We start from the raw sequence: 13395 nt of genomic DNA on the forward strand, positions 1-13395 counted from the left end.
TTGAAAGGTAGGGTTTGGGGAAATAGTTTTGTTCAGTGTGAACATGCAAAGCTAGTAAACAATTGAAATAATATGTCAGTTCCCGGAAGGTGTAGGACACAAAAATAGGCTCACGCAGCTTGGAGCTATGGAAAACTTTATTGAATCCGCCTTGCCAAGATGACCGCAAAGCTTCTACTGCCCCTCTTCCGCTCTTTCCCCGGTATATTAAGTTGTTGCTTCCCTCCTCCCCTCACGTCTCTTCTTCCCCCTTCACACCTTCAATTGTCCTTTCCCACTTTTGAAGACCAGATCAAGTCATAAATCAGCCTTCCCAACCAAATGGTCTTCCTTATCCGGCTTGTTCTGGTCAGGTGTGGAAAAGGGCAGCTTGGAGAATGCTGATCTTTTTGCATCCTGACATGATTAACCTTTCCATGAGTAAAGTTTACAACATCATAGTTACTGAACATGTTGCCAGCTGTTGACTTTAATTTTCATGCTTTGGGGAGAGGGGTCTTCACAATTGGATCCCCTACACTATATTCTCCATCAATGTGGCCTTTTGCAACAACATTTCAGAAGATGTAAAAGGCTTCAGTTCAAAAAGTAGCTCCATCTGAAAGAATATATTGTGGGACATTGCTCTTGCCTGAAACTATTGTTGGTCTGCAGCCAGAAGCGGTCCAACAATGAGGCGAATCAGGCGGTCGCCTGTGGCACAGACCATGTGGGGGCGCTGTTGAGGCAGCAGCAGCAGCGTCGGAAAGCCCAGCCACCCATCCGCGCGGCTGCCCTCCTGCTCTCCCTCGCTGTCCGAGGACTCCTCGCCCGTCGTCCACCCGTCGATGGGCCTGTGCATGCGCGCAGGCCTTCCAATCGACCACGCGGTCAATTGGAAGGCTGAGCATGTGCACAGGCCCATCGCCCAAAAAGCATGGGCCCATCAACGGTCGGGCAGTGGGTGAGGAGTCCTTGGACAGCGAGGGGGAACAGGAGGGCAGCCGCACGGATGGGTGGCTGAGCCTTCCGCCGCCGCCACCAGTATTTATCAGCAATTTGTTTGGGGGGGGAATTCGGGAGGGGCACCAAAATTCCGGTCGCCTACTCCCGAAAATTACCTCGGGACGGCTCTGTCTGCAGCTCCTGTTAGCCCTAGGCAGCATAGTCCTGTTAGCACTAGGCAGCAGAGCCATCACATTTGGAAGACCACACCTTCCTTATTTCTGCCTCATGCAGTGATTTGGATCACATCTCTTATTTAAACGTTATTTTTTTGTTAGATGGACTTCCAAAAGGATTGTAACCCCCTTCATTTTTGTCTTCAAAAAAAGCAAGCTTTTAATTTTAAGTAATTAATAATATGCTAACACACTCTTGATAGGTGTTACATGATCCCTTTGCAAGCATTCTTAATAAACACTAATATATGCAAACTCTATTTTTGTTGGAAAAGCCAAGTCTGTTATTTCAATAGGACTATGTACAAATGGCAGATCCCAAGATTTTTGTGGTACTGGAAGGCAATTTGAAATTTGGTTCTTTGAATATAGAATAAGGTACTTAGAACACATACGGGTTCCTTAAATGCATCCATTAATAATATTCTTCATCTGAAGATAACAGTTTATGTTGAAGACAGAACTTTAGTTCCATAAAATAAGTTTTGATGATTTTATTTACCGTGTCAGAAGTGAACTGAGGGTACAGGTTGTAATGTATTTGAAAACACAAACAAAGTTTAAAAAAACAATTTGGCATTATACTAAATGTCCTTTGACCAGTAGCTGGCCACTTGGAGTGCCTCTGGTGTCATGCCAGGCTAATCTGATCTCTTTTTTCGATAGAGTTACGAGTTGGGTCGATACAGGGAATGCTGTGGATGTAGCGTACCTGGATTTCAGTAAGGCCTTCGACAAAGTCCCCCACGACCTTCTGGCAAATAAACTAGTAAAATGTGGGCTAGACAAAACTACGGTTAGGTGGATCTGTAATTGGCTAAGCGAACGAACCCAAAGGGTGCTCACCAATGCGTCGTCTTCATCATGGAAAGAAGTGACAAGTGGAGTGCCGCAGGGCTCTGTCCTGGGCCCGGTTCTGTTCAACATCTTTATTAACGACTTAGACGAAGGGTTAGAAGGCACGATCATCAAGTTTGCAGACGACACAAAAACTGGGAGGGATAGCTAACACTCCAGAAGACAGGAGCAGAATTCAAAACGATCTTGACAGACTAGAGAGATGGGCCGAAACTAACAAAATGAAGTTCAACAGGGACAAATGCAAGATACTTCACTTCAGCAGAAAAAATGGAAATCAAAGATACAGAATGGGGGACGCCTGGCTTGACAGCAATGTGTGCGAAAAAGACCTTGAAGTCCTTGTGGACAACAAGTTAAACATGAGCCAACAATGTGATGCGGCTGCTAAAAAAGCCAATGGGATTCTGGCCTGCATCAATAGGGGAATAGCGTCTAGATCCAGGAAAGTCATGGTACCCCTCTATTCTGCCTTGGTCAGACCACACCTGGAATACTGTGTCCAATTTTGGGCACCACAGTTGAAGGGAGATGTTGACAAGCTGGAAAACGTCCAGAGGAGGGCGACTAAAATGATTAAGGGTCTGGAGAACAAGCCCTATGAGGAGCGGCTTAAAGATCTGGGCATGTTTAGCCTGCAGAAGAGAAGGCTGAGAGGAGACATGATAGCCATGTACAAATACGTGAAGGGAAGTCATAGGGAGGAGGGAGCAAGCTTGTTTTCTGCTGCCCTGCAGACTAGGACACGGAACAATGGCTTCAAACTACAGGAAAGGAGATTCCACCTGAACATCAGTAAGAACTTCCTCACTGTGAGGTCTGTTCGACAGTGGAACTCTCTCCCCGGGGCCGTGGTGGAGGCTCCTTCTTTGGAGGCTTTTAAGCAGAGGCTGGATGGCCATCTGTCGGGGGTGCTTTGAATGCGATTTCCTGCTTCTTAGCAGGGGGTTGGACTGGATGGCCCATGTGGTCTCTTCCAACTCTACTATTCTATGATTCTATGATTCTATGATTCTATGTTGCTGTAAGAAGGTCCTCCATTGTGCAAAGTGGCAGGGCTCAGGCTGCATTGTAGTAGATGGTCTGTGAATGGCTCTTCTCCACACTCGCATGTCATGAACTCCACTTTGTAGCCCATTTCTTAAGGTTGGTTCTGCATCTCATGGTGCCAGAGCGTAGCCTTTCAAGTTTCCCAGTCTTCTGTGTGCCCAGGAGGGAGTTTCTCATCCGGTGTCAGGCACTGATTGAGGTTCCAGGTTTTAACCTTCCACTTTTGGACTCTCGCTTGCTGAAGTGTTCCTGCGAGTATTTCTGTAGATCTTGAAAAATTATTTCTTGATCTAAGGCGTTGGCATGTTGGCTGATACCCGAACACGGGATGGGCCGGATATGTCAATACCTTGGTCCTTTCATTGCTGGCTGCTACTTCCCGGTGGATGTTAGGTGGTGCAATGCCAGCTAAACAATATAATATTTTCAGTGGTGTGGGGCGTAGATATCCTGTGATGATGCCTGAGCTGGATTGAATAGGAACAAATTGGGCCTGCTATTGTAAATGTATTAATCTAACAAGTAATATGCTTTGGAAGATTTCTACTTTGTACTTTCTACATTTTCCCTTCAAGTCCCTCTTCATATATACCATACTTCTTAGATGAATGTTTGTTTTTCTGAAGGATATTGTACCACCTGCTTCCTTCCATACAATTTGACTCTCCTTCCCCATCTCCAGTATCACATATGCATTCTTTGGCTCTTTTACTGATAAGAACACTTATGAAAGCTTCAAAAAAGGATGTAGCTTTTGCTTTGTGTGGAATTGAGTTTTTGTCACACACACACACACACACACAAACACACGCATATATGACAAATACTCAATATATATTTATTCAGTGTCCATTTGCAAGATATAAGTGGCATAACAGTAATTGTGTTCTACTTTCTAGGTAGCAGCCATTCAAGCAGAAGTAACCAAGCAGCAGCAAGAATCTGAAAATGACCTTGCCAAAGCTGAGCCAGCACTTAATGCAGCAAATGCTGCATTGAACACTCTAAACAGGGTAAATTTGCTATGTATATTGCCTAAATGTTTACACTTTTAACAAGATAGTGTCTTCTGAGTTTATGAACATATTTTGACTACAATACATTACATTTATATTACCTCATAGGTGTCACTTCTTTATCATTCTAGTGACCATTAGGGGTGTGAACAGACCAAAGAATTTCATGCAGATTCCAGTTTGGCAATTTAGTAAACCACCCAGTTTGTTTTGGGTATGAATCCAAACCATGCATCAAAGATCCTGTATTTTTGATGCACTCTTTCTGTGTCTTTGTATCCTCCAAATGCAAAAGACTAACAAAGTTATGGGAGTGTTAGTCTGTTTCAGATGAGTCCTGTTTAAATCAAAATTTTTATCTCTTTCCCAATTATCCCAGCTTAATTCAGGATCCAGTGAGTTCCAGAGCACATCTCTAGTATCTAGGTTTTCAAAATCTTCTAAAACACATTAAATTTACCCAGCAAAATCACTAGATCCAAACCGAGCACTTCAAGCTAATCCACTGAATCAATAGAATTCATTTAAGTACCAAACTTTCATTGATCCAGCAAATCTGCTGTAGCTGGAGCTAATAATTAGATTCAGTTCAGTTGTTTTGCCTTGCATTTGTTTTATTGGATTTACTGGTTCTGATATTGCTGCCTTTTGAATGGTCACCAGCTTTCTGAAAACACTATACAGAGACTCAACTCACAGAAAAGCATTTCACAGCAAGTACCCAGGCCATCTGTTCTTACTAAATTCCCTCTATTTACTAAACTATAACTCCTCACATTTCACTCTATTTACTAAACTATAACTCCTCACATTTCACATTTCCCAGCTACCTATAGCTGATGTATGTAGAAGAGGTACTATTTCTCAACTATGTTCTGTCTGATTTTTTATTTTATGAGACATTCAGTGCCTAGCAGGGAAATGCTTTCTACTTTTCTATTGAGAAAAGTAGGTGTGCTCACTTTTGGTCAAAGAAAAATTATATTTTGGATCAGCTGCTAATCAGAAATTAGACATTTTTTCCTGCCTTGGAACAAGCTAGGGTTAGTACTAGGCATAGAGGAAGGGCTATGGCTGGAACTGAAGCTAGATCTAAAGATGGGATCAAGTTCTGAAGAAGAAGCTGGAGATCAAGGCTCCATGTTGGCAGTATACATAGCACTGAAGGTGATTCCTTAGCAGGAGCATAATTTAATATTTCCTGTCCATTTTTGGGACTATCTATCTAGAACATTTCCCTTTCTCCCTTCAGCCAAAAAAGCTCCTGAAGTGGCTTACAAATTGTTGATTTGACATTTTCCTGACTTCAGGCTGCCTATTCAGAAAGCTAATGAATTCGTGTTTGTTCAGTCCCCTCTTCCACAGGAGTGGCATACACTCAGTCTCAGATTAAATTAACAAACATCCTGAGCTCTTCTTGGTGACAAAGAGGATCATCTGTCTGCATACACACACACACACACACATACACAAAGGTTTTGGTATTTATCTGACTTGGGAAATAGTTGGAGGGACCCTGGCAGGTCCCAAAGGATTGTGCAAACTGAGATCACAGAGATATAGCTGCCTTCTAGATACATTTTGATACATTTGCTATAGATATACATTTAAGAATTGACACAATACATAAATGGTACACATAAATCATCAAGTTGATACATTTATTAATGCGCTAGAGCTGATAGTTTGTAGGGTACGGCTGTTAGGTCCATCCCACAACCTCTAGCGTCTTTGACATTTTGCAACTTTGGAGCCACAGAAAATATTTTCAAAATAAAGAAAAAATCATATATCTTCCTTGGACTTTCTTTAATGTCTGAAAACTTTTGGGGAGGGGGGTGTCATGGCTCAACAAAAATAGTGCTATAACTAGCTGCTGTTCTCTCCCCCAGAGGCCAGAGTAATGGCAAACTGCAGTGAAAGAAAGGCCTTTCATCAAGGCATGATGGTACTATACATTATGACTCATATTTATTCATTTCATAAATGTCTCCATGAGAGATGCAGTTGGGTCACAGCCACATTGTGGGTGTTGAAGGATTAAGCATCCTCCTCATAAGCTCTTTACCATGAGACTGTATGGTTCTGAATTTTTCTACTTATTTTTGTTTGTTCCTTAGAGAATGAAGCTGTTCTTAGCAATTTTTGTTAGAAAATTGATATGGTACGGTTGATATTTCAGCAGCCATTCGATGAGGCAAAATTTGCACATAGTATAAATTGGTTTACTAATCTGTTTACTAATGAATTTGTGTGATGACGTAGTGTCCTCATCACACAAATTCATTAGTAAATTAGTACAATTCCATGTTTAATCACCGCTAGCTATGTCACACTCAGATTCAACTTGTAGCCACGGAAGTGTGGAGCACCTATATATGAGCAGACACACATGGATAGAGTTTTGTATTCAAATTTCTATGCTTAAGATGGGAGGCTTTACAAGGGTAAAACCAGCCTAAACCTGTGGTGGGAGCACAACCAGGATTAACAGATACATTATAATTATGGTTACCTATGATATGCACGAATAGGTTTGAAAGCAAACCTACATTTTGTTCTTGTATCACTTAGGTACAATACTCTAGAAAAATGTAAAAATGTAGTACAGTAGTTAACTTTGGAATTCTAGACCAAGAACCTGCATTAGGAGACAAAGAAAGATCAATGCAGCTCTGTCATTGTTGTTACCCCCCAACATGTCGTTTATGACATCACTAGCTTTGGTATCCAGGATTAGGTATTTTGTAATGCAATTTATTAGAAATAGTCATTGTTTGGTTTTGAATTTTATGAATTAGAAATGTATAATTATATATTGAGATTATTTATAAAATCATGAAGCTGACCCAAGAATTTGGTCAGGCTGCAACTCCCATCAGGTCCAGATCTGAGGAATTGTAACTGCCATTACCACATATCTGGTGAGATAGAATTGCCATCATCCCAGTTGTGTCCAGTGTTGAAATTCCATTAACCCTATATCTCAATGAGTGGAAGTTGAGGCTATGCTCTTGACTGATCAGGTGTGCCAGCTGTTCTGTTGGGGTGCAACTCCCATTATCTTCAGTCTGTGTAGTTAAAGGGTAAAGATATGGAGAGATGCAGGCTGCATAATAAGGTGAGTGGTGTGATTGGTTAGGAGGGGAGAAATGCCTTGGTCATAGGTGGGACTGACACAGCTCTTGAGATGTGGACTATAACTTTCACTATCCCCTGTGAATGGCCCCCATCCACCAGTATTTTAAGTTTGTCATGGGTATGTGTCCTAAGTTTGGTCCAGATCATCAGTGGGATTCAAAATGTTCTCTGGATGTGGGTGGACTACAACTCCTATCATCCTCTGTCAATTCACACCAGGTTATGATGGGTTTATGGTCCAGATCCATCAATCCTATCTAAGAGCAATTCCAGAACATACATGCATACATACATATTTTCACTTTTATATATACAGGCCATTCCTGAGTTACAAACATCTCACTTACATACGACTCCTAATTACACACGGGGGTGAGTCAACAGGAAGGGAGAGGAAGTCTACACCTAGGAAGGGAAATTCACTCCTGGAAGAGTTATCATGGGGAAAAGGTGTCTCCACTGAAGTTTTCTCACCAATCTTTGTTTCTACAACAACACAAAACTTTCTAAATCCAATTGTCCCAGGGACAGAAAATGAGGTGAAATCTTCTGAACAGGAGCACAGACAGCAAAACAAACACCGCAGGGGTGTTAACCCTTCCCTGTACACACACACAAGATGGCTGGAGTTACACTTTAAAAATGAACCTGTTCCGATTTACATGCAAATTCAACTTAAGATCAAGCTTACAAAACCTATCTTGTTATGTATACTACCTGTATACATAAATACTAAAAGGATACCAGTCTTACTGGATTTCTTAATACTTTTATGTTTTTTCTGGTTCTTTTTCAGTTAAATCTAACTGAACTAAGAACCTTTCCTAATTGTAACAAATGTAACTGCTGCTGTTCTTGTCCTTTTGTTCCCAAATGGCAAAATTCCAAAGGACAGAAGCTGGAAAACCACAAAGATGTACATGAATAAGGTAATGGGGGATGTTCGGATAGAGGGCACAGATGACAACACAGAAGTCTTAAGTAAATATTTCTTAGCTACTACATCCTGGTCTACTGTTATATGTTTGAGAAAAATGCCAAAGATAATAGAAATGACAGGAGTTTGTCAAAGAACTTCAGAAAAGGTGTCAGAGTAATTAGGCACCTTTGACATTCTATCATAGGGAAAAACATTGTAATGACTTGCTTTACACAGTAATCCCCCCCCCCCAATTATGCTTATTAAATGTCAGCAGAGTGTGTCTTGTAACCATAAAGACCACTTTACAAAAGTGAGGATACTACAAAAAAATCAGTACATTCCAAAACAACATGCAACCTTTTCAATTTTATGTATGCGAATACTTTGCAACTATACTATTTCTGATGATGATGATTAAATTGAACCAAGGGCAGTGTTATACGGAACCTAGGAATCAAGCTTCCCTGAAGCAGTTATTACTCCCGTAGCATAAAAACTACAGGTTGCTGTACTGTGTACTTATTTTTTCTTCTGTTCAATTAATAGTAGCTTGAAGAAGGTAATTATGACCAGCATGCTCACTGGCGGTGGTTAGCCACCAGTGTGCCTGCTTCTTCTGTAACTGTCTTGATCAAAATATCTAAAGTTTTTTTCTTTAAGTCAGTGTTTCTCAAATTCTGCTCCTCCGGGTGTTTTGGACTTCAGCTCTCACCATTCCTAACAGCTAGGAAGCTGACTGGGATTTCTGGGAGCTGAAGTCCAAAACACCTGGAGGAGCAGAGTTTGAGAAACACTGCTTTTAGTCAGGGGCGGTTCAACCGCGAGGCCATTTAGGCACTTGCCTGTGGCACCATAATCCCGGGGGCGCAGTTGAGGCACCCCTCCCCCACATGCACACACATGCGTGCATGCATGTGCATGCACGCACACACACCCCGCCTCCTCCTCCCTTCAGGCCTTCGACCTGGCCTGGACCTGACTTCGGCCTGGACCCAGCTACATAGGCCCACCATTCCCGCACCACCCCAGCCGCCAGTGCCAATACCGTTTTGTTCCGGCAAAAACGGGGTGATGGGAGGCCTTCCATCTCCATGGCAACAGCGCGGAGTGGTCTACCTAGGAGAGAGCACGGGTCCTGCCTGGGTAGGCCGCTCCGCGCCATTGCCATGGAGACGGAAGGCTCGCCATTCCCGCACCAACCCGGCCACCAGCGCCAGCACCGTTTTGTTCCGGATGCTCCACGCTTCCTCACCCCGCCGCCATCGCAGACCATTGGAAACTTGACAAGAGGTCTGTTGGAAACTAGGCAAGTGGGGTTTGTATATCTATGGAATGTCAAGGTTGGGAGAAAGAACTCAAAAAATGTTTGTCTGTCTGAGGCAAGTGTGGATGTTGCAGTTGGCCACCTTGATTAGCTTTGAATGGCCTTGCAGCTTCAAAGCCTGGCTGCTTCTTGCCTGGGGTGATCCTTTGTTGGGAGGTGTTAGCTGGCCCTGAGTGTTTCATGTCTGGAATTCTCCTGTTTTTGAGTGTTCTTTTTTACTGTCCTGATTTTATTTATTTATTTATTTTCCATACTTTTGTCTCGCCCTTCTCACCCTGGAGAGGACTCAGGGTGGCCTCACAACTGGCAACAATTCGATGCCCAATTGGTTTGGGGGGGGGGACCAAAATTCTGTTCACCTACACTTGAAAATTTCCTTGGGCCGGCCCTGCTTTAAGTCATAGATCTCACTGATCATGTCTGCTTTGACAACAAATTTGGCTATTCCAGCAGCTGTAATTTGCATATTTGAAGTAGGAATGAGTGAACATTGACTTTTGATGGAAATGGGAAACCTTTCAATTGGAATATACTTCCTAAACATCAAAACGAAGTAGTTGGCAGTTCATCTCAAAACTGGTTTTTTATTAAGTTTGAAGCACAGTTTGCAAAAAAGAGAGGTATGAGTAATTGCTTGTAACTTGAGAGCCAATGTAGTGAGGTGGTTTGTGCATTAGATGGAGCTCAGGGTTTGAATCCATTGGATGAAATTGGGAATGTTTCACACTCTCCACCTCCAAATAAGGAGATAACAAGATCCTTACATGGAAAAAGGTACTGGAATTCAGAAATGGCTGTCCATTTCCATCAGGCATTGTTGTTTGATGACTTGAAGTATCTTCTGCAAGCTCCTGACTGCCCATCCATGGAGCAATGACCCTGCTTGGATTTCTTTTAATAGCGCTTTTCTGATCCAATACATGATAAATAAGAAATTCTTCAGTTGAAAAATAAATGTTACTTTGATTTTTAAGAATAAATGTTTGGAAGAAAAAGCATCAAGAAAAGGCATTAAATAATGCAGTATAAATTGTTAAACAAGATCTCATTTGAATAGCTTCAGTATTTAATTTTAGTAAAAAAAAAAAAAGAAGAAGAGGGGAAAATGTTCATTGGAGACTTTAAAAGCTATCAAAAACTTTATGGGAAATAGTTATGACAGTTGAAATTTTGGACCTGACAGAGAGTGACTTTAAGCAAGAATTTCATAATGTCACCACTTTGATCATTCATATGTATGGTGATTTGATTTTGTTGCGACCTGCCCCAAGTCCTTGTGGAGAAGGGGCAGGATATAAAGACTATTATTATTATTATTATTGTTGTTGTTGTTGTTGTTGTTGTTGTTGTTGTTGTTGTTGTTGTTACTAGCTGTGCCCGGCCACGCATTGCTGTGGCGAAATATGGTGGTATGGGAAATAAAGTATTGAGGAATTGGTGGTAGTTAAGGTAAAGGGTAAAGGTTTTCCCCTGACATTAAGTCCAGTCATGTCTGACTCTGGGGGTTGGTGCTCATCTCCATTTCTAAGCCGAAGAGCCGGCGTTGTCCGTAGACTCCTCCAAGGTCATGTGGGATGACTGCATGGAGTGGCGTTACCTTTTCGCCGGAGCAGTACTTATTGATGCACTCACATTTGCATGTTTTTGAACTTCTGGGTTGGCAGAAGCTGGGGCTAACAGTGGGGGCTCTCTCCGCTCCCCCAATTCAAACCTGTGGCCTTTCGGTCCAGAAGTTCAGCAGCTCAGCGCTTTAACACGCTGCGCCATCAGGGGATATTATTTCCTAAAGCTTGTGAATATACAATATTTCTGAATGGTTTTTTTTTCCTGTTGGACGCAAGTATGAATGCTGCAATTAGGAAAATGATTAGGATGTAATGGCCTTGCAGCTTTAAAGCCTGGCTGTTTCCTCTGTGAGTGAATTTTTTGTTGGGAGGTGTTACCTGGCCCTGATTCTTTCCTGTTTGGAATTCCCTTGTTTTCAGAGTGGTGTTGCTTGCGATATTTTATGTGCTTCTACTGTCTGTGGGCCTGAGAAAACAGAGGATTTGCCAGACTTTGATGATGGGAATACTTTGTTGGGAGGTGTTAGCTGGCCCTGATTGTTTCCTGTGTGGAATTCCCCTGTTTATTTACTGTCCTGGTTTTAGAGATTATATTGTTCTGCATTATTCTATCCCAGTAATTATTTCATATTCAAGTAGAATCTCACTTATCCAACATTCACTTATACAATGTTCTGGATTATCCAACGCAGTCTGCCTTTTCATAATCAATGTTTTTGTAGTCAGTGTTTTAAATTCATTGTGATATTTTAGTGGTAAATTTGTAAATACAGTACAGTAGAGTCTCACTTATCCAACATAAATGGGCTGGCAGAATATTGGATAAACGAATATGTTGGATAATGAGGCATTAAGGAAAAGCCTATTAAACATCAAATTAGGTTATGATTTTACAAATTAAGCACCAAAACATCATGTTATACAACAAATTTGACAGAAAATGTAGTTCAATGCGCAGTAATGCTATGATATAATTACTGTATTTATGAATTTAGCACCAAAATATCACAATATATTGAAAACATTGACTACAAAAATGCCTTGGATAATCCAGAACCTTGGATAAGCAAGTGTTGGATAAGTGAGACTCTACTGTAATTACTACATAGCATTACTGCGCATGGAACTACTTTTTCTGTCAAAGTTGTAGTATAATATGATGTTCTGGTGCTTAATTTGTATAACGATTACCTAATTTGATGTTTAATAGGCTTTTCCTTAATCCCTTCTTATTATCCAACATATTCACTTATCCTGCCGGCCTGTTTATGTTGGATAAGTGAGAGTCTACTGTTTATTGATAATCTTATATTATCTGCTTAGAACTGGATTATACGAGGACCCTTCTTCACAGCTGTATAAAATGCACACTGAAGTGGATTATATGGCAGTGCGGAGTCAAGATAATCCAGTGCAAAGCAGATAATATAAGATTATAAATGGGTTATATAGTTGTGTGGAAGGGCCTTGAGTCTACACTGCTATATAATCCAGTGCAAATTAGATAGCCTAAGTCTGCCTGTCCCCTAACTGAACCCTGGCTGTCCCTTGGCTTGCTAGGAGTTGGTTGCTAGGAGACGAAGTGGGCAGAGATTAGCCCTCTAAACTGGCAGCAATTGGATAAAAAAATTTATTGCTTTCCCTCTAATTAGGACTTTGTTTTTCTTTTCTTTTTGTTGTATCAACCTGGAGGCATGGATGATGGGTTGTGTTGTCAAATTTTGAGGTTGCGGGGCCTGTACTTTTGTTGTTTTGTGAGTCGCCGTGATGCCATCACTCTTTTATATATATAGATTATTGACACAACAACATAGTATGACACAGCAAACAAGATAGATATGCTGGATTTCGTATCACAAAATCACAAGTCGAAAACTTCACAAGAGTTTAGAACTGTGTGATGTATTTTCGGATGATGCACACAGATCCCAGTAAGGTGGCCTTTTGCAGTTGACAGATCGTACTTTTGTCAATGTTTATTGTTTCCAAATGCTGGTTGAGATCTTTTGGCACAGCACCCAGTGTGCCAATTATCACTGGGACCACCTGTACTGGTTTCTGCCAGAGTCTTTGCAGTTCGATCTTGAGGTCCTGATAGCGGCTGAGTTTTTCCTGTTGTTTTTCATCAATCCCACTGTCACCTGGTATGGCGACACCAATGATCCAAACCTTTTTCTTTTCCACGACTGTGAGGTTTGGTGTGTTGTGTTCCAGAACTTTGTCAGTCTGGATTCAAAAGTCCCACAGTATCTTTGCGTGTTTATTTTCCAATACCTTTGCAGGTTTGTGATCCCACCAGTTCTTTACTGCTGGGAGGTGGTACTTGTGGCATAAATTATTTTACCATCAAAGTGATTAT

The 13395-nt window shown here is 41.5% G+C and overlaps 1 protein-coding gene across 1 annotated transcript in view; it reads left to right on the forward strand.

Moving 5' to 3' along the window:
* LOC100566766 (dynein axonemal heavy chain 11) overlaps positions 1 to 13395 on the forward strand; it is a 371602-nt gene that overhangs the window by 229080 nt on the left and 129127 nt on the right. Inside the window, 2 exon segments of the mRNA XM_062961877.1 lie at positions 659 to 835; positions 3968 to 4081. Coding sequence (XP_062817947.1) covers positions 659 to 835; positions 3968 to 4081 — 291 coding nt within the window.

Source organism: Anolis carolinensis, chromosome 1, assembly GCF_035594765.1.
Source record: "Anolis carolinensis isolate JA03-04 chromosome 1, rAnoCar3.1.pri, whole genome shotgun sequence".
In the NCBI taxonomy this organism is placed as follows: domain Eukaryota; kingdom Metazoa; phylum Chordata; class Lepidosauria; order Squamata; family Dactyloidae; genus Anolis; species Anolis carolinensis.